Here is a 21,438-nt window from a genome sequence, read left to right as displayed (position 1 = left end):
AACATCCAAAATTTTGACACACATGTGTAAGTTTTTTGTGAGTCGATCGGCATTATAATTACAAGACAAGTCGATCTCATCTATAACTATGATAAAAAAATAATATCGTTTCATAAGTTGAATCGTTTCAAAATCCTTCTCATTAAATTAAATAATAAGATCGTATAAAGTGAGTTTTTGTTTTATTCTATATATAATAAGCAAAATTTATGGTGACGTGATTTCTTGATTTCAGTTTTCAAGGTAGTATTATTTAATATAATTATATAAAATTATTAATATAATAATAGTAATATAATAATAATAATAAAAAAGAAGAAGTGCACAAAGAGATCATGTGAAACTAGTTAGGTCACGCATGAATTTTCGTGTGACCAAGAACAAAACAAATAATATGTGACTCGCATAATCTTCCAAATCATCTACATATGCACCATCTGCTATATCTACATATGCGGGAGGCGGACGGCGCAGTGTGTGGTGGGCTTAGTGGTTGAGACTTGAGAGTGAAAACCAAAAGTAAAAAAAAATAAGTTGGGTGTGCTAGGGCCTGCCTGCTCGCCTTGGCCGCCTCGCCCGCCTGCTCACCGCCTCGACCAGCCTCTCCTACGCCGTATAGCTTTGGCCGCCTAAAACACCCGCCTCAAGCGTAGGCGGTGCGGTTGAGGGCCGCCTACCGCCTAGGCGGTGCCTAGGCGACCGCCTCGACCATCATTTAGAACACTGATCATAATATACCTCGTATACACAAAAGCAAAACTTTATCAAACATAGATATTGATATGCAGTTAATGCAAAACCTTACTGTTAGGATCGAATCGACCTTTCGACTCATATAAGTATGTCAATAGCGTCGTTCGATAAGTTTTTCGGATACTTTCCCCGTTCTAAGATGAAGTAGGAACCACAATGTAGTCAATAAATCAATACTTATAGGAAAAAAACCATGGTCTAAGTAGTTGTTAATTTGATATTTTACCTTTCAATGTTGCCAACCATCAAATTAATCTGTCTAAAATCGATGTGTAATTAGATTAGAATGACAGAGAAAAGTTACTACATGTAAGAGCCAGAAAATCTTTACACTCGTTAGTTGTGGAGTAGGTCTTTTGTGAGACGGTCTCACGAATCTTTGTTTGTGAGACGGGTCAATCATATCGATACTCACAATAAAAAATAATACTCTCAGCATAAAAAGTAACATTTTTTCATTTTTTCATGGATGATCACAAAATACGACCTGTGAGACTGTTTCAAACAAGTTTTTGTTTGTGATTAATCTTAGATCTAAATGACAATTCGTGTTATGATAGATACATATAGTATACGATAAACGACTACTATGTTACATCACGAGATCTATTTCGAAACGCATTGGGATATATACCCTAGTTTTGGGTAGATCATGACCCAAAACAGATGGGGTACTCTACTTATGCATGGGTTAGGCATATATGTCCAATTATATTGTATTATTGTTGACTAAGTAACCTAGAAAATGAGCCTAATTGGTGAGACGTACACGCAAATTAAGGGATTTTAATCACGCGTGACATATTTCTGGAAATTTAAATCATTTAATTCTTGTACAAAATATTTACTTTTCACATGAAAAAATTGAAAAAATAGTCAAATCTGTCCTCTATGTTTTTGGTTTTGCTTTATTAAATAATCAAAGTTGGGTATTGATCTTATACCTTAAGTTTTTTCAGTTTAAATCTTATTTCATTGTAGTGTTGACGTAACGTCATTTGATGATCCATCGACGTTATGTTGAAATACACCCAAAAGCTAAAAAATTAACCAATTTGAAATATCAAGATCCGATTTTAACTATTTTGTTTAGGATAACAAATTGTGAGACGGTCTTACAGGTCGTATTTGTGAGACAGATCTCTTATTTGGATCATCCATAAAAAAATATTACTTTTTATGCTAAGAGTATTATTTTTTATTGTGAATATAAAAAATTTGTGAGACAGTTTTACAAGAGACCTACTCTTTGTTTAGATGATCAAAACAAAGAAAAAAAATTATGTTACAATTCAGAACGAAAGAAGGATATTTTTTTTATCTTAACAAAGAAGAATTGAAATCTGAGTTGGAATGTATCTTTAATGTAGTTCATCTGACATCAAAATTCAATTTTGAGACGTGAAATTTAGGTTCAAATAATAAAAACAATTATGTAAGGTCCTACTAACCCCAAAAAAGAGTACTAAATGACTCAAATGCCGTGGAGCTGATGAGGATTTCATAATAGTAATAGTACACAAATAAAGGGACCACTACATTATTGCCACTAATGTTTAAACATACAATAATGTTTCAATTTACGCGTTACATGTTTATACAATCAGTTTTTATAACGAAGACATAAACAATTTTTAAAAATACATTATTAAAAAAATGATAAAATGAAATAACAACACAAAAAAAGAAGGTAAAAACTTGTGTGAGAAGGTTTTACGGATCGTATTTTGTGAGACTAATATCTTATTTGGATCATCCATGAAAAATATTACTTTTTATGCTAAGAGTATTATTTTTTTATTGTGAATATCGGTAGGGTTGACCCGTATCACAGATAATGATTCATGAAACCGTATCACAAGAGACTTACTCAAAAAAGAAAAGGTTCAAATGGAAGGAAAAAAAAGGAAAATTACATGGTTAAAAAAATGAAAAAATGAAAAGGAAAGAGAGGAAAAGGTTAAACAGAAATTTGTGGTTATAAAAAACAAATGGTAAATAAAAAGAAAAGAAAAAGGGAAAAATTAAATAGGGACAAACCGACCATACCAACTTGGTCGGATAGGGATATATGACATTTTCACTTCAATGTTCATTACACTATGGAATAAAAATTTAGATTTGTAATTGGAATTGTAATTAAAATTGGATTTTAAAATCTCATTTTGGTGTTTGGCATATTAAAATTTTATTTAAGAATTGGATTAAAAGGTAAAAATATTATTATTTTACATAAAAAAGTATGCATCACCTATTTTTAAATATACTGAATCAATAACATTTTTGTAAATATTATACTTTATCATGATAAAAGAAAAAAATATTTCTGAAATAATAAAAAAACAAATTATCGTTATTAAATAAGTTTTTAAGAATTGAAAAAAATAAAGTTCATTATGGGGGTTTGATCAAATTGTATAATTAAATTCTATGAAATCTTGTGAGACGGTTTCACGAATCTTTATCTGTGAGACGGGTCAATCCTACCGATATTCACAATAAAAAGTAATACTCTTATCATAAAAAATAATATTTTTTCATGGATGACCCAAATAAGAGATTCGTCTCATAAATACGACCCATGTGACTATCTCACACAAGTTTTTACACGATATAAAATGGTTGAATCATGTTATTTTGATCAATACCGTTGGGTTTAGAAACTAACAAATTTAATTTTAATGGTATCAAAGTTTGTTGTTGTGTTTTTAATATATTTAATCAATTGTGAAGTTACTAACTCAAGATAAAACCTGAAACTGAAAATCGGTGAGCAGTAGTATTTCGATGATATCTCACAGTTCGGTGATGTAAATGACCGGACGCCAAAACCACTTTACAGAAATCTCAATTTGCGACAAGTTTTAACACGTAAGTTGGGTTAAATCGAATGTTATCTAGGTAAACCGATGACAAAAATCTCATCAGTTGGGCATCAGTAGTTGCGGTATTTTGGTCAGCATTGTCAACTCGATTATCCAAATGAAACGATTTAGCATGAGTTACGAAGCTAAGACGATGATCTACAAATCATCTTAACAAGTCAAAGTCTGAATAGGAATTTAAGATACTGACAAATGACGATGAACTACTAGTTCTGCACAGGTCGAAATCAGCCTTAGCAGATGTATGGTCTAGCTGAAGAGCCCAATTGAATAATCAGTGTAGCTAATGATGCCCACTGGCAGCTGACCCTGAAAATCAGTTGGGCTCTAAAAAAGCGGCCAGCAAGATGGAAATGACCATTTCAATATACGAAATAGTAAAGAAACTTTCCAAACAAACACATATATCATTCTTAAGCCTATAAATAGAATATCTTGAAGATCAAATACAAGCTTTGGACAGGGATTCAAAGCACGAGTATCCTATATAAAAAAATTAGCTATAATGAGAGCAAACCCAAGTGTGATTATACATTTGGTATGAAAACATACTGTAAAAATCATCTCACACAATTACTCACACATATAAATGAGAGTTTAGCTACAAAAAATTTAGATGAGTGAGTCTTTATACAAAGATATTAAAGATTATGTTGTAGTCTTCGCATAAGATACTTTAAATATATATGCGGATTGTGATGTTGCAGCCTACAATTAAGAATGTTTTAGGAGTTTTAATTAGGAAAACGGTTAGTCTTAAGATTGAAATGAGTTTGTACAAAGAGTTGTATATACAATCAAGCATTCTAGTGGATGCTTTCAAAGAGAAGAAGTGGTAACATACGAATTGTTAATCTCCAAACACTCATAAATAAATTCGTTTCTATTTATTTATCGAATTTACTTATTATTGGTAGTATTTTTAAAATATATTGTTAAAGAATTTTACGTGAAGAGTTAAAAAATAATAATATAAAATTAAAGCAACTTTAAAAAATACAAAAAAGTTGAAAATAAAAACAATTAATATGCCTTGATATGTGAACAGCTGCGGTCCATGGTCTACTTGTTGACGTTGCCATTTCTTATTTTGCTGGTCTCAAATATATAATCCTGTTTTTACTTTTAATATATTTTTGTTATACTAATATACATATATTAATTAAGTCTTGAATAATGTACAACTATTTTATGAATGAATTAAATAAGAAAAAGTGTTTTTTGGTTAATTAACTTGTCCACTTTTGAGTTTTGCTCCCGCCATTAGATTTTCGAAGTTTCATTATGGTATATTTATTTTTGGTTTTTTTATCCAATTGGTGACATGACATGTGACAATCAAAAAATTTTTGATGTCAGACCAGCATTTTTCGATGTTAGTAATTTCTGGTGTCATGTCAATAATTTTCTGTATTTTTTGGACAGTAGAATCAAAATAACCGAAAATTTAAAATTAATATACAAAAACCAAAATTTTCAAAATTTTAATAAATCAAAATCCAAAATTGAACAAGTTGATCAACTAAAAAAGCTCATTTGCAAATATCAAATAGGAAGCTTATTATAAACTTTACTTTTAGAATGAATTTTTTTTAAAAAAAACAAACTAACTTAAATATTTTATATGGATGAATTATATCTTTTAAGAAAAAAATATTATTTTTGATATATTCCAAATCTTATAATTTATAGTTTTCACACTCATATAATAATAATGATGATGATGATAATTTATAGTTTTCACCCAGGTGGATGCAACTGCTCCTTATTTCACAATTAATTTTTAAAAAATTAATTACGTTTTAAATATAAAATTTTCATCTCAAGATAATCTAATCACTATCTTCATCGTCCATGGGAATGGAGGAAAATTATATTTTTGACCATATAATTTGCACATTTTCGATTTTTATCATGTACCACTATATTCTCAATCTTACGACCTTGCTTCACAATATTTTTTTTTCAAGTTTATTCTTTATTAATCGAAACATTGATATGAAATCGCACACGTCAGCGACTTTCGAAGTCACATAAATATTTTTTAGTATTACATCATCATTTCTCGACATAACGGCAAACTACAAACCAGGAAATCATGAGACAACAAATTAGTCCACAACCAAACTAAAATCGTAATCACTCGTTTTTACATAATTTCATCGAATTAAATGTTCTATGTGGATCCCAAACATAAATTATTATCATACAAATTTTATATATTATGACGTTCACTACAAAAAAACGGTGGGCATAGCGACGGTTTTAACCTGAGGCGTGTTTGCTGATGATTTCGCACTCTTGCACAGTCTCATACGGGTATGAAGAAGGATGGACTGAGGCGTGCGCCACTTTCTCCATGGGAGAGCTCCACATATATATTAGCTTTTTTTTGCGGAGATTATCGCTTTAAATGAATTCAATTTGGTTTTCACGGTCTGGGATATGATTGTTTTTATTAAATCTATCATTACGTATTTGAATATGGCAACGAAAAAACCCATATCATTTACTGAAAAACAACGGCTATCTGAACCAATTGAACCGGCGATAGATGACGCGAAGCGAACAATTTGGTTCCTAGGAAACTTGTCGTGAAGTCATGGCCACATTGACGACACTGTTGGTAATGAGAATTATCAAGATTTTTGGAAAAGTATCGGATATTCCTAGAACAAACATCGGCCTGTCGGAACTGTGATGAGACACCAGAAGCAGCTAAAATCAATTATTATAACTTCTCGCCGATGGTGAATGAGTTTTCTTATTTCTACAACCTACAATAATTTATATACTCATCGTTAAAGCAGATGGAGTGACGAGAATGTGTTATATAACGCACTTAGTATGTGGAAAGCCAATGACAATAACAAGGAGTTCAAGTACATGCATGTGTGGAGGGTTCTCAGAGAGTATGAGAAATATGCTGCAAAATCAATCAGTCATCAGTTAGCAAGAATGCAAGGACATCCGAGTCAGATGGGCACTCTTCCACATCAAATCCGGATGCTCCTACGGACGTGGACGATTGTGAAGTCTGTACTCGTCCAGTCGGGCAGAAGACAACAAAGAGGAAAGGCAAATCCAAAGCTAGAGACATTGATGATGTGGGATTCGACAGTATGTGCAAAAAATGGAAGAATTACAAACGCATAGAATTGAGATTCAAACAAGATGTTAGTTAAAGATCATGAAATCTTCGTGAAGGATACTAGTGGAATGACAGAAGACCAACTTAATTTTCATCGCAAATTCTGTGGAAATATAAAAAAGAAATATTGTTTTTAGCAGATTTCCTTTAGGTGATCTTCATGAAATTTACAAAGTAGTTTGTAGATTTTTGGATTGTGAGTAAATGAATGATATTTTTTTATGTGACAATGATACGACAGAAAACGAAGACCAAAAATATTTATGGATAAAGTTCACGACTGCGAATGCAGTCAAATCTTTAATCCCCATCGCCATAGAAAGGGCCCATCGTGATCTCAAAACACCAACAGCTGCGAAGAAAGAGATTTGAGGATTTGCCAAATGGGATAAAGATAAGATCATGGATTTCCTTTGGCTATCCCATCGAATCACACCCGTTGGATCCCAAAAATCTAGCAACCCAACGGCTCAAATCCAATCTTGAACAGGTGCCACAAGCGAATCAGACAGCAAAAACAACCGTACAAATGCAGCCCACGAAACCATTCAACGCAATTTCTCCAGTTCAAGAATTCATCTTGGAGAAATGGCCGCTGTCACCACACAAGCCTCCTGTCGCTGGTTTCCGGCCTTGTGCTTCAAAAACCCGGTTCCTCACCGGATCATCAGGAAAATTGAACCGGGAAGTCTCCGTGAAACAGGCGGTTTCATCCTACAGATCAGTCAAAGTTGAAGCCAAGAAAGGCCAGTGGCTGCCGGGGCTGGCTTCTCCCTCCTACCTTAACGGCAGGTGTGCAAACGAGTCGAGCTTGAGTTAGTGTCGAAATTTTTAAGGCCGACTGAGCTGTTTCTTATGTGTTTTCTTATCTCAGTCTTCCAGGTGACAATGGGTTTGATCCATTAGGACTAGCAGAAGACCCGGAGAACTTGAGATGGTTTGTCCAGGCTGAGCTTGTGAATGGACGATGGGCAATGCTCGGCGTTGCAGGCATGCTGTTGCCTGAAGTTTTGACGTCGATCGGAATCATCAACGTTCCGAAATGGTACGACGCAGGAAAAGCTGATTACTTCGCCTCCTCAAAGACCCTCTTCGTCATCGAGTTTATTCTGTTCCACTACGTCGAGATCAGGAGGTGGCAAGACATCAAGAACCCAGGAAGTGTTAACCAAGATCCCATATTTAAGAACAACTGCTTACCTCCCAATGAAGTTGGTTATCCCGGAGGCATTTTCAACCCTTTGAACTTCTCCCCCTCTTTGGAAGCCAAGGAGAAAGAGATAGCCAACGGTAATACGCTGTTACGATTGTTCAAAAAATATCAACTGTCTCCTATGTTCGTGTTTCTAACCTTTCGAATCAGTGACGGAATCAGGAATTTAATGTACTTGTGTATGAATTTGCAGGAAGACTAGCAATGTTGGCATTCTTGGGATTCATTGTGCAGCACAATGTAACTGGAAAAGGGCCATTCGACAACCTGTTGCAGCACCTTTCAGACCCATGGCACAACACCATTATCCAGACATTCTCTAATTGATTTCATTACACAAAGAAGTATGATGTTTTTTTTTTTTTCATGTTCATTGGATTTGGTAGAGATTGTGCTGTACTTGCAAACAAAGGGAGCTTTCAATGTACAGGGAATTCTAATGGCAATTAATATTGATGTAATGTTTCATAAATCACGGACTATCTATGCTTATAAATCAATCACAATCTTTAAAGAAATACACTTGTGGGAACATATAATCTTTACGTGGAACAATTAGAACAAGTCATTACAAGAATTTCTTTTGAAGTTTTTCTATCCACTAAGATCTCGGACAATAAGTAGAGATAGAACTGTATCAACGCAAAATGTCGAAATAATGATGCCAGGAATCGGACACCAATGTGTTATTGATTTGGGAGACCGCAAATATCCTAGGTCCTCTATGCCTTAACGAGCTGAAGTCGCATATGATCATTAATGGTTGATCTTTATCGTTCTCGAGTAGTAATGAGTTTTGAGAGCCAAGTCTTTAACTAAATCTTCCTTCTAATTTGGGGGCTGCGAGATATCAGTGATTTACATGAGTAACATGTCGAGGTTAGCTAGAAAACATTAGGACAGGACTTAAAAGAACTCGCAGCTAATGTAACTCGAGTCATAAACGCATCCAAACCAACCTTAAAAGAATTTTTTCGGACAAGAACGAATTGTGTTAATGATTGACAAGGACTGACCTGAAGATAAGGAGTCTCGTTAAGCATAGAAACGGGTGCATGAGCCAGAAGTAGGAACTAAACTATGTTGCAAACTGTTGTAGACAGATCTCGGGAGTTCAAGATTTCCATTTATCTGATAATCCATAGCACTAGGAAGAAAACTTGCCTCCCTCCCGGCCTCCAAGACATCAGGAAAACTTAAATTTCCAAATGGATGATATGGAAATTGTTCACTGAGCGGCAGTCTCAACAGAGCGGAGCTCGTATAATCGTCGATAGTAATACTATTCTGTGCATCATTTTTCTGTTGTCTTGAACTGTCAAGATTATCGTCTTTCACCTCACCGAAGAAACTAGAACAAGATGGGAAGGACGCATCTTGGGAGCACTCCAAATCTCTAAAGAGAAACGTCAGAAACTATATATTATACTAGAGAAACAATCAATAATCAAATCATCCAAGTTTCAACTCAACGAATATATCAAATTTCCTACGAACAAATCAATCCTTATGTCGTTTGATTTGTCGCAACTATATAGTTTATGATATCGTATCAGAGAGATCCACTCACCTACTAGACAAGAAATGGGCTTCATTCTTTAGCATCATATGTTGTCTCTCACCCTCTGGAAACCATGTCGGCGTTTGGCAATGCTGATCACTAGTCGTTGTCGTTGAAAAGTGCATCCCATTTAGGAACTAAAAATTTTCAAGTGTCCGCAAATTTTTATAATGACACGTAACATACAAAAAAAAGAAAGAAATAAACAGCAACAATAGCACTCTGCACTAGTAGATTGATTTTATACCTGGCTCGTGCAATCAAATGGAACAAGTGGGAACTTCCCAAAATTTTCCTGCTAAAATAGAAGGTCTATAGGTTACTTTAGTCTCTTTCATTGGGTATAGTTCATGCAGAATATCCAAACAAATCATATACTAATCATTAACATTATACTTATTTTACAGCATGCCAAAATTTTTTTCTCAAAATTCTTCAATTTTTCTGAACCAGAGAGATCAATGCAGTACCTTTTGCATGTGAATCCTATTGAGAGATTCCATTAGCGAATTCTCCATCTGATTAAGATGTTCAACGTCTTCAATTTTGTCTGGATTAGTCCACCAGCTGAGGACAAAAAAAGTACTTCAAAGTTCAAAAATCTAAAGTTGTATTTGGATTAATTGATTCAAATCTATGGATTTCAAATATTTTCAAATGTATTTGTAGTTTAGAGTAGTGCGACCATAAACTTCAAATTTACCACTAAAAATATTTTAGTAATGTTTAATGTTAAATAAGATAGATTTCAAGTTCACTCAACAATGAATAATTTGAAATTCATTCAAATTAATATAACTAATGTGTAAATAATTAATGTGTGAATTTGATATTTCGTTTATTGTTTCATTTTTAATACTAAAACTATAATCGAAATTCATAGATTTCAAATTCATTGTCCTAAATGCACCCTAAAAGAAATTCAGCGACGAGTTCAAGATAGTTACCGGGATGAGTATAAAACTACGAAGAAATAAACTCAAGCATTACATCACAACAACCCAAGATTTTCTGATAGCAGTTGTGAAATAAAGATAGCACTGCATTTTATTTTTCAGAAGCCAGAGTATCAACAAGGGAAGAAAATAAGTTTCTCTAAGATTTTAACTGTTAATCATCATGTAGTTGAAATAGAAACTTGGCTAAAACTTTGAACCTATGTGCTTCTATTAATAGATAAGTCTATTAAAAATTATATTTGATGTACTAAAGATTTTAGCTTTTACCTTAATCTATTATGTACTTGAGTAAGCTGATCACGCAGCATCCTCACTCGGTTTTGCATTTCCTAGCAGTAGCAGATCACCAGAGAAGATTTAAAGGATGACCCACGATCTAGTAGGCTCAAATTTTAATAATTACAGATGATCCAAGGAAAAATGAGACGTACCTCGATTGATGATGTACTGCAAAATTGAGAAAGAAAATTAAAACAGAACAGATGAAAGTATAATTGATAAGAAATTAGAAAGAAGAGCAAATACAATTAGTTGACAGATATAATATCCACCTTGCATCAAGAAACTCTTCTATATCAACATCCTGGTCGAGCTTCTTGAAATTTCTTTTCAGTGTCTATCATTTAATGAATCCAAAGGAGCGAAATTCAATTACTCTATTCCAAAGAAGAATAATTTAAGGAACACGATTCATACTTAAACATTGAACTTACTTCAAGACTCTCCAACCTCCTGTTCAAAGGCCATAGAGATGGAAAAAAGAATAAGTTGCATCGACGATCCTTCAACTTGACAGAAACAAAATCGAGCTTAAGTATCACTGTTTACCTTTTAGCCCTTTCTTTCGGTGTAAGTTGAGCATATTTTGCAATCATCTCATCAATGTTGCTGAAACCGAAAACAATAAGTATGGTGAGTATTTAGCACCAAATCATACATTGAAAAGTTTTACTTAAACATGAATAACCAAGGCTTGCATTTTAACTTCCATTTCATGACCTTATTGTTTTCTTATGAAACCATAGTCTTCAGATATTTTCTAGCTTACAGAATCTAATAAGACACATTCAATAAATTTCCGCAATTAAGGTATGGTATTTATTCTCTTTCGCCACACGAGCATTGTGCAGCGCCAGCGAGCAGAAAAGTTCATCTCAAATGAATAAAGTTTTCGATTTTATGTACAGTTCCACTAAAAATCATAGTTCTATCTTTGAATAAACTAAAGTTCTAGGAAAACCAGGGGATATGACGAGACAGATACATGTACTATTAGCTTAACATGATAGCATTTCCAAATAAAACAAAAATCCATGACACAATCACATGGTACAAAACAAACTAATCTAAATGCTCAAAGTAGACCTGCGAGGTCCTCGAAAAATCGATGGCTTTCCTGTAGGAGAAAACATAAGAAGGATAATATCAATGTCACACAACACTGAAATTTCCTGAGCCTTTTTCAGTATTCCAGCTCTCCGTTTGCCATAGGTAACTTGCCGGCTGCTCAAGTTCTCCAATCTCTGTATCTTCAACTTAACTCTTCCCATCCTACAAAACAATAAAACTTGAACATATATAGGCCATCCCAATTCCTTCAAAGACATCAAGTTTAAGAGAAATACAAATTTATAGGCAAAGATCCAATCTTTTCTTCCATTTTTCTTCATCAAATCATGGAGATTAAACATGAAAAAAGAAAGAAGACAAAAACAACCTTGAAAAAAGATCAAATCGGAAAACACCCTCCACAGGATTCCTCTGTTGTCCCACAAACTAGGGATCAAAATATGAAGAAACAACCTGGGAAAAAGAATGTAAAAATGCCAACAAGAAAATTTTTTAGGCTACCCTACTGGAGTATTACCACGAAAAACTAAAACCCATTTGCATGGTGGCTCTAAACTCTATAATTACACAACACATAAAGAAATACGAGAGGTAATTGCCCTAAAAATGGGATACCCATAAGAGGAAACCATCTTGTACAGATAAAAAAGGGGAAAATAATACAAAAAAAATTAAAAAAATGAGAGAAACGAAAAGGCAATCGTTACAACTTACAAGGGATGGTAAAGAAAATAGATTGGTTTAAATAAGGGGATGGGATAAAAGAGGAGGAGACAAGAGGTGGTACTATGATTTCGGCAGGTAAAACTCGCGGGAGAATCGAACCAAACGTTGTCACTCTATCGCAGTGTGACACAGAGAAGGTGACGAAATAGTTTACACGTGTAGGGAATGCATGAGCTTCTGCTCTTTGTTAATCATATGCCCGGTTGATTCCATCATAGCCTCGGCTATATTACTCAGTGGCACGTCTCACATATGGCCCTAATTGTTTTAAGCAGGTCTCTATGTTCTCAGTGATCTTTATATGTAAAACGGGTCAATTATATCGATATTCATAATAAAAAATAATATTTTTTCATGGATGATCAAATAAGAGGCATGTCTCACAAATACGATCTGTGATATCACCTCACACAAATTTTTTTCTTTTTTAATCATCATATTGAAAATATTTAAAACAATTATTAATAGACTTGCAATATAAAAAGTTTCTGAATTTGGTTTATGAATACTGATTGTTCTATAATTCGAAAGATAAGTTTCTTGAGAAATTGTATAATGGATTTATACTCGTAAGACGTGTTGACTTAATTTATATATAGATTGTGAAAAGTAATAATATTTTACATAAAAAATAATATTTTTTCATAGAGTGAGTTTGATATGAGATATGCCTCGTAACATTAATACGTAAAATTGTTTCACAAAATTTTTTTTTATTCGAGTTTGACATTACATGAATAAATGTTATCCTTGGAGAAGAAAAATTATCTTAAAATCTTAAAAAGAAGTTGTTAGACTTAATTTAATTGTGGTGATGAGAATCAAAACTAGTAGGTCGTGATAATAAAAACAAAAGACAACATAAATAGAAGAAGCACTCGTATTGCTAAAACAGAAGTAGTACTTATCGAGTATTGAACGGCTTGGAAAACAAAAGCAGAACATAGCTTAAGTAGAAAGAAGAACTTAACGTCTTTCGTTTGATAGTTACAAGTCTTAAATGGTACCGTTACTTTACCTAATACTAGTATTAATTACACCAATTAATGATGCACGAAGTCATTTAAAGCGCCTTACTAGTTTGGTATAAAACTAAGACTTTCTGAAGCTTTTTGCATGGTCCCTTTTTCAGTGATATAAATGATTTACTCAGAAGTCAAAGAATCTGTTTTGTTTGTAGACGTTGGATTCAATGTTTCTCTATATTAAAGGATCAATCCAATATAGAAAACAACGATTATCATTATCAAGGAACATATTCCCTATCCAACGCTATTTTAAGCAATCAAGAACTACTCTTTATCTTCAAGCTCAAATATACAGAAAAGCAGCACACTTTTTATAGCAGATAGCTGATCTTCTGAGATCATCTTGTGCTGCTTTGCTATCTCTTCACAAGCTATTCACGTTACTACATCTTATTGAGAAGAGTTTGTAATATAGAAAAGAGTCTTTTCCAGAACATTGTTGTGTTCATTATTTTGTGTTGCGAAACTAAGAGTTTCAGTAGGCGAAGGGTAAGTCCTACTGAAGTGGGTGGGTACAAGAGTTGTATTGTAAAAACCAAAGTCTTTTAGTGATACATTCTGGAAACTAGAAGAAGGGGAGACGTAGAAGATTTCATCTTCGAACTTCCAGAAACAACTACTGTCTACTGCCTATTGTTTTATTGTTTTCATCTTATGCCATCAGATCGTTTTCGTACAAGTTATTGTGATCTGCTGGAAATATATTCGAACAAGATAAACTATAATCTCTAACAATATTCTATCACATTTGCAAAAACGTCAAAAAAAAAAGAACGATTTTATTCACCCCCTCTAAACTCTCTGTCGATCCCCAACAGAAGTTTGGTTTCTTGTAGTGTTTGTTGATTAAATACTCAATACAAAATCATATAGATATGATCATATAAAATTTATAAAGCATTTAATAGACAATATATTAAATAAATAAATTTATAAAGCATTTAAAACAATTTTTTTCCTTTATAAAATGTGATATTTTATTGAATTTTGTTGGTCTCGGTTCGAAATCTTGATACATAAAAATGAAAATAAAGAATGAAATTTAATACCGAGATTTAAATGAAAAACTCCTAAAATTATTATGGTAAAAACCACCTGCAAATTCACTGTGTTTCTAAATAGAACACACTTTCTTAATATAAGTTAACAAAAAACTAACAAATATTACAGAAATAATTAAGATAAGAGAAAAACTTGAAAATTGAGATTCTCAACTTGAGAACGAGATGACTTTATCTTATGATGAAGAGCTCTATTTATAAATATCATCCTGACGTGTGAACATGAGAAGCAAAATTCTCAATTGAATTTGCATTTGCCTCACATATTCTGAAATTGCATGTGAATGCATTAATGGCTTGGACCATGTGTTCATATGTTCACATATACTTTGCCGATATTTCTCTCACTTGGAGATTTGACCGAGAATCAAATATATCTCCACGCATCCTTTAAATCTTGTGATTTTCCGCTGCTTACGTTTCTGCTAGGCCACATAATGATCTATATCACTCAAACTTATCTTTGTTTACTGGGTTATTCAGAACATCAGCTATATTATCTTATGTATGGACCTTCTGCATATTCACACTTCTTTCCTCTACTACTTCTGGAACAAAGCAAAACTGGACTCCAATGTGTTTAGTCTTGGAATGAAAAGCTAGATTTGTAATGCTCCGAAAATTTGAAGGTCTACGCGAACCACATCCATACAAATTATTAAATTCCTTTGTATTTTAATTAAATGTTTTAATTGCATTAATTAATTATGTTGTGCATATTTACATGTTTAAAATATATTTTTCTACATGGTTGCATTAAAATATATTTTTAAAGGTTATTCGAGTTGCATTAGTAATAACCCTTTCTCTATTAGAGAATTGATTTTTTTTTTAGGAAAAATTATATTTTGGGTATTGTTGTTGGTCTCATAGTCAACTTGAAACTATAAATATGAATTATAAGTATTTCTATTTACCAAAATTTTAAGACATTTTATTTGGGTTAAATTATGCTATAACTAATATCCATGTATCAAAATTTTAGAGAATCCAAATGAAAATCAGTGTTTGAGTGGTAATAGTTGAAACAATTTCAGGTGAGCCTCGGTAAATTTCAATTAACTGGTTAACCTCTCACATCCAACTACTACTATTTTATTATTTGATTAGTATATTTTAATTTACTAATAAATAATTGTGAACTCATTATATTTTCGATCGACGATCAGACTGCACTGATGTATCGATGATAAAAATCTTGTTAACATAATAAAAAATTAAACTTTCAAAGGCCTAAATTTTCTACTGACAAATTTTTGCAGCTGCTAGTTTTGTGAACTTCTTCAATAAAATAAAAAGTTCTATTATCTTCACTTATTTAAAAGTTAAACTAACTTCCAATATATTAAATCAACGTATAAACTCCTTTATAAGCAATCTGTTTGATATCCATCAAATTACAGTGGCCAAATTCAATTTGTTGAATTCGACTGTCTCAATGGTAACATAGAATCCAATACTTATTTGATCCTTAATAGTTTAGGGATACAACTAGCCGTGAGTTCACAATTTTATGTGATTAAGAACAACATTTGTTTATATCCGGGTTTACCCTAATTAGCCTCATTCTTTTTTATCAACCCCTTGATCAAGAACTTTAGAACTCAAGTATGATTATATACATCGGATCATGGTAAGAGCGTTAGTTGCACCGCCTCATGATCCCCTAGGTATCACCGATATTGCCTACATGAACCTTAAGTTATGGATAGAATATAATACTGGTTCCTTCAATTCTTATATCTCGATCGAATATTCAATCATTGGTATCTCGAGAGTTGAAAATGAATTTGATAATTATGTGATGTATCTTTGAGTAATAATAGTAATATGATATGCACAACTGAGGAAACACCTTTCCAAATTGTACTTGTCTTATTTTGGCCAGAGATTCCTTATACTATAACTCACCAGATCACATAGGATATCTTCACTCGTAAGTGAGCAGTGAATCTCCGACTACAATGATTGATTCATACGTATTTCCAAATATATACTCAAACTCGCCACCTGATGACTCTCGATAGAGACGGTAAACAGATCAAAGTGCATGTTAGTATGTAGAGTCTTCACGTTGTCCCGAGTCAAAAGACTAATGGTATACAATTAAACCGCAGACTATTGTCACGCCCAGAAACCGAGTCGTGACATCGGCATTGTTTAACAATTTAAAATGTATAAAAACAAGCCACGTAGTACATCAAATAACCAAAAGGGAGTCTATTATATAAATCAATAATCGTCTTTACAATGCGATTGAAACGAAATGCGGAGACGTAAAATACGATAATCTAACTAAAAGATAAATTAACAAGACTGATCTTGAATCGGATCACCATCCCCAAAATTATTCTCGTTCTTTATCTTCGATTTGTTCCTCGTTCTTATCTGGGGTGGGAATGTAAAGAGTGAGTACTTGGGAAATACTCAATAAATAGGGGCTGATCGGGCATAACGAATATTAAGGCGATAATTATACGAATATATTATCATAATTTCGATGGAATACATTATCATAATTTCAATAGTAAGCATGTTTAATCGAATATAAACAAAGTACAAACATAGCACTGAAAAATCATCTCATTTTCATGGTTTACTTATCAGTTTCCTATATATTACTCTTCTAAGAGGCGAGGCCAAAAGAACGGTTATTATATTCCACCGCATTAGATATTTAAACAAAACATATCAAATATCGGAATTTCCTTGTCATTTCTAATTCAAATCATTACAGTGCATTTCAAATATTTCAAACATGCTTTCAAATATTATAACTAATATCCAACAACAAATTGTTCAAGGATTTTCATAACAAATAAGAACAAATATAGCATGCCTGATCGAATTTCAAGATACATACATAATGTATTTTTAGGCAAATGTTGACATACTTATGAAGAACAAGTATATATATATATATATATATATATATATATATATATATATATATATATATATATATATATATATATATATATATATATATATATATATATCAAACAGTACACCTATGAAAATCAAGTGTACGCAAGTGTATAGCAAAAACACACTTAACTGATGATAATCTTCCAAGATTTGAGGGAAAGATAGCTAAAATTCGAACACGAAAGCTGCTGGACTGCGTCGAACCGGACAAGAATTCGGCTGCTGCTTCGAAAATAGCTGCTAGGGAGCTCGAAAGTATGGCTATTTTTCTGCTAAAATTTTTAGAATGTTTTGTGCCTTCTTTTTTGTCATCATGCATGGTATTTATAGGCTCATGGAGGGGAGATGAAAAGACTCTCATTCAAGGCCATTACATCTATGTTTATGGCCTCCTTAAGGGCTTTAAACACCATTAAAAGACTGTTATGGCTATTCCAATTCAGCCACCATTAAAAGACTGTCATGGCTCTTCAAATTCAGCTTTGAATTCATGGCTTGAATGGAGTTTAAAGGCTTGGCTTGTGTGGTTAATTTCATGTCACAACAACTATTCCAATCGATAAGTGATAACCACTTAGAAAGTTCGAGGGAGAGTTATTCAGTATAATATCAAATGATCACACATCTTTATGAATAGGTATCTCTATATCCTTATCAATGAAACATGACGTTTACATCACATATGTCAATCTCAAGATCAAAAGACATTTGTCCTTATTTTAGGTGGCTGAATCGACTAAGAACCAGTTTAGAATATATAGTACATTTTCTAATAAGTTTCATGATCTTATGTTGAGAGACAAACATCATGGTATTTATTGTATATTCATGGATTTTATTTATGTAGCTCGCATGAGTATACAGATAAAATAAATATCATTGGATAAAATCATAAAATATTATTAAAATAAAGACTTTTTTTACATAAAAATCAATTAAGTGCAAGCAACAAGTTGGCTCGCTGGACATCTACTCTAACATTTTGCTCATAGCCAATCTACGGGAAAAAAGAAAGAAAATTATAGCTCTATTTATCAAAAAGCTAAGGAGCTCATATAACAAACAAAACGATTGCTTAATCAATTCCCAAATGGTGAGGGAGACGAAGGATTCGTCTGATTTATGGGTTCGAATCCAAGTTTCTTGATTAACTCGTTTGCGATAAGCTGATTAGCCCTGTCCGATGGATGATACTCGTCCCAGAACACATACTTGCTTCGATCTTTGCACAGTGATGATGCCGGGATGCACGTTAGAGCTGGTCGAATCTTGCCGAAGGAGCAGCATGGAGAATCCGAGTTGCTAAACCCTAGAGTCAATGCATATATGGAAAATATTATTACATGTAATTTTGATATAAGATATATATACTACAACTCTCTTGCATGTTTTCTCACCATATTTGTTTGGATTGCTGATTAAATCATTGACAACATCATATGCATCTCCGAACTTGAAGGTGGCATTAGGGAGGTGGTTTGACAAGTTAGCCACAACTTTGCCAGCTCCTTCATTGAACCTTAGAGCCAAATTGTTGGTTCTTTCTTGACATCCACCTGATGAACTCAATACCCTTTGAAGTGGGATGCAACCCATTGGACCTAACCCGAAAACCATTAGTTTTCGCGCACCCAAGCCGTGTAACACCTGAAGGTTGCATGAATATCATGAAATCCAAACAGACAAAATGGAAACATGTGAGAACGTGTTAAATTTTTCTATTCTTGTGTATATAATACATGATCGCTTAATGAATTACCGTGAGTTGGTCTTGTAGCGTTTGCAGCAAATACTGATTGAAGCTATCATCCGAATAAGTCCAGGAATCGCTGTAGACCGGCATTAAGTAGTTATTTATGAAATCGTTGCTTCCTAACGCGACGACGTATCGAGCTTCTTGGAAGAACTTATCTGCTTCAGCGTCTCCAATTTTAGCTCTAACCAGTTCTTGTGTCCCTCGAAACAGTTCTATTTGCTTGTATAGCCCGAATCTCTGGATCTACTCAATAAATTTACTAAATAATCATCCATGAAATCTATATAAATTCTTTAAAAAAACGTCGGTGATTCGCAAAATAAAAATAAGGATAGGCAGAAAGATTTGATCAACTTACAAAAAGTGAGCCAGTTTCATTCAAAATGCCGCCGCCTACCGGAGGCGAAATTCACTCCATTTTGTAGTATAACATCTTCATTTAGAGATGGATCAAGAAATGCTGGAGGCCTCGCAAGCCCCATCTGATCACCTGAAATTCATCATCAAATCACCTTATATAATATGTTGTGAAACCTACGAATATGCAAATTTTATACTAAATTTCCAACGCCAAATTACTCCCGGCGGAGGATAGATTGACTCGACCAGTGTTACCTATTATATCAGCAACTGTTCGGCCATTAGAGAACCTGCCATTGGGCAAACCACTGCCGAAATCAATACCATACCAAGGCAAGCTAGCTCGAGCTAGACTCTTGGCGAGGTTATTGTTGTTCCCAACGTCCGATAAGGAATCCCCGAATATAAACTGCACTACCTCACACTCATGTCCGTCGATGAAATACCCGAGACTGATCACGCAAAATATCACCGCTGACTTTTCGAATCTCATCCCGAACATTTTCTCGACAGGTCTCATGGATTTAGATACGAGGGACGATGTTATATGTTATATGGAGAGAACTAAATCGAGGTTCTTGAATTTCGAGGGTTCGGATCGCCGGATCGGATTTAACAAGGTTGCATGCATAAAACAAAACAAAAAAGGTAAGAAGAGTTTGATGGCCAAACGGAACTAGATTTCAACCAACTTCAACTACCTTTGTCTTATGTAACAACCGCATAAGCCAAACCATACATATTCGATTCGAGTATGTCTTTTGTGAGACAGTCTCACGAATCTTTATCGATGAGATGAGTCAATCCTACCGATATTCACAATAAAAAATATATAATATTTTTAGTATAAAAATAATATTTTTTCATGGATGACACAAAATAAGATATATGTCTCACAAACAAGTTTTTGTCTACATATTCGCATTTTGAAAAAGTACTGGTCCTTTGATGACTAATTAAGAGTAAGAGATTTAATATATTCGCAAAAATCCAAGTCTAAAGGGCTTTGTTTTGCGACCCAAAGTTCTTATGGTTCTCATTTGTGATAAGGGAAAATCGTTCAACAAGATTAAAAAATTTCACACAAAATTAAAAAGTTTATTAAAATATCATAAATCAAGCCGTAAAGTTGAGGGCAACCTATAATTATTACGGTTTAATTTTGGATTTCTCTAAAACATCATCTATTTTATCAAACTAACAATATGACTTTACTATATGACTTTATATTTGTTCCAAAATATAATATAATTTATTCAAATAATTAAAATGCCTATACTAAATTATTCTTCTAATTTACTATTTCTTTTGATTTTGGTCTTTTTTCGTCCAAAGTCACAAAATTCAATGAATTTGCTAATTTGGCATCGTCTGTCCTACGTAATTCAGAATAAAACATATATTACACATGTTAAAATCTACCTAAACAAAAATAAAAGAAAACTTCTCCAATTTTGAAATATTGTGTAATTTTTCTATATATTTTTTTCATTTATTTTTGTTTAGATTGATTTTAATTTGTGTAACATAGGCTTTATTCGCGTCATATGAGTTACGTACGAAAAAACCAGTTTCAAATAAGTAATATTCGACAAATCTAGTGGCTTCCGGTAAAAAATGATTAAAAAAAATCTAAATTCACTTAATGAGAACCAAACTTTGACAAGTTACAAGACATAAATCTAAAACATGTCAACTTACATAACT

General features: G+C 33.1%; 3 protein-coding genes across 5 annotated transcripts; 1 reads left to right on the top strand and 2 right to left on the bottom strand.

Moving 5' to 3' along the window:
* The first annotated feature begins 7,362 nt into the window (after positions 1-7,362).
* On the top strand, positions 7,363-8,477 carry LOC140819521 (chlorophyll a-b binding protein 4, chloroplastic-like). The gene is given in 4 exon segments (XM_073179649.1): positions 7,363-7,404; positions 7,406-7,581; positions 7,664-8,079; positions 8,196-8,477. Coding segments are annotated over 4 exon segments (753 nt in total). The 5' UTR covers positions 7,363-7,377; the 3' UTR covers positions 8,330-8,477.
* Positions 8,478-8,525: 48 nt separating this feature from the next.
* On the bottom strand, positions 8,526-12,791 carry LOC140819520 (agamous-like MADS-box protein AGL65). Of its 3 annotated transcripts, XM_073179645.1 has the most exons (13): positions 12,660-12,784; positions 12,240-12,325; positions 11,888-12,073; positions 11,351-11,410; positions 11,236-11,254; positions 11,074-11,138; positions 10,954-10,969; positions 10,790-10,851; positions 10,034-10,130; positions 9,811-9,861; positions 9,573-9,700; positions 9,019-9,398; positions 8,526-8,842 (listed from the first exon to the last, which is right to left on the bottom strand). In XM_073179645.1, exons 3-12 carry the CDS (start codon positions 12,070-12,072, stop codon positions 9,038-9,040), a joined length of 1,044 nt encoding a protein of 347 aa, XP_073035746.1. In that variant the 5' UTR covers position 12,073; positions 12,240-12,325; positions 12,660-12,784; the 3' UTR covers positions 8,526-8,842; positions 9,019-9,037. The 3 variants fall into 3 exon arrangements, with proteins under 3 accessions (XP_073035746.1, XP_073035748.1, XP_073035749.1); XM_073179647.1 differs by lacking the exon at positions 12,240-12,325 and having other exon boundaries at positions 12,660-12,791; XM_073179648.1 differs by lacking the exon at positions 12,660-12,784 and having other exon boundaries at positions 9,811-9,858; positions 12,240-12,634.
* Positions 12,792-18,538: 5,747 nt separating this feature from the next.
* Positions 18,539-20,310, bottom strand: LOC140819694 (GDSL esterase/lipase At1g74460-like). The gene is given in 6 exon segments (XM_073179871.1): positions 18,539-18,924; positions 19,013-19,262; positions 19,375-19,614; positions 19,730-19,765; positions 19,767-19,861; positions 19,987-20,310. Coding segments are annotated over 6 exon segments (1,116 nt in total). The 5' UTR covers positions 20,252-20,310; the 3' UTR covers positions 18,539-18,694.
* Between the last annotated feature and the right edge of the window lie 1,128 nt (positions 20,311-21,438).

The sequence above is a fragment of the Primulina eburnea genome, chromosome 18, assembly GCF_022965805.1.
Source record: "Primulina eburnea isolate SZY01 chromosome 18, ASM2296580v1, whole genome shotgun sequence".
Lineage (NCBI taxonomy): Eukaryota > Viridiplantae > Streptophyta > Magnoliopsida > Lamiales > Gesneriaceae > Primulina > Primulina eburnea.
This window is presented reverse-complemented; position numbering and strand designations above follow the sequence as displayed.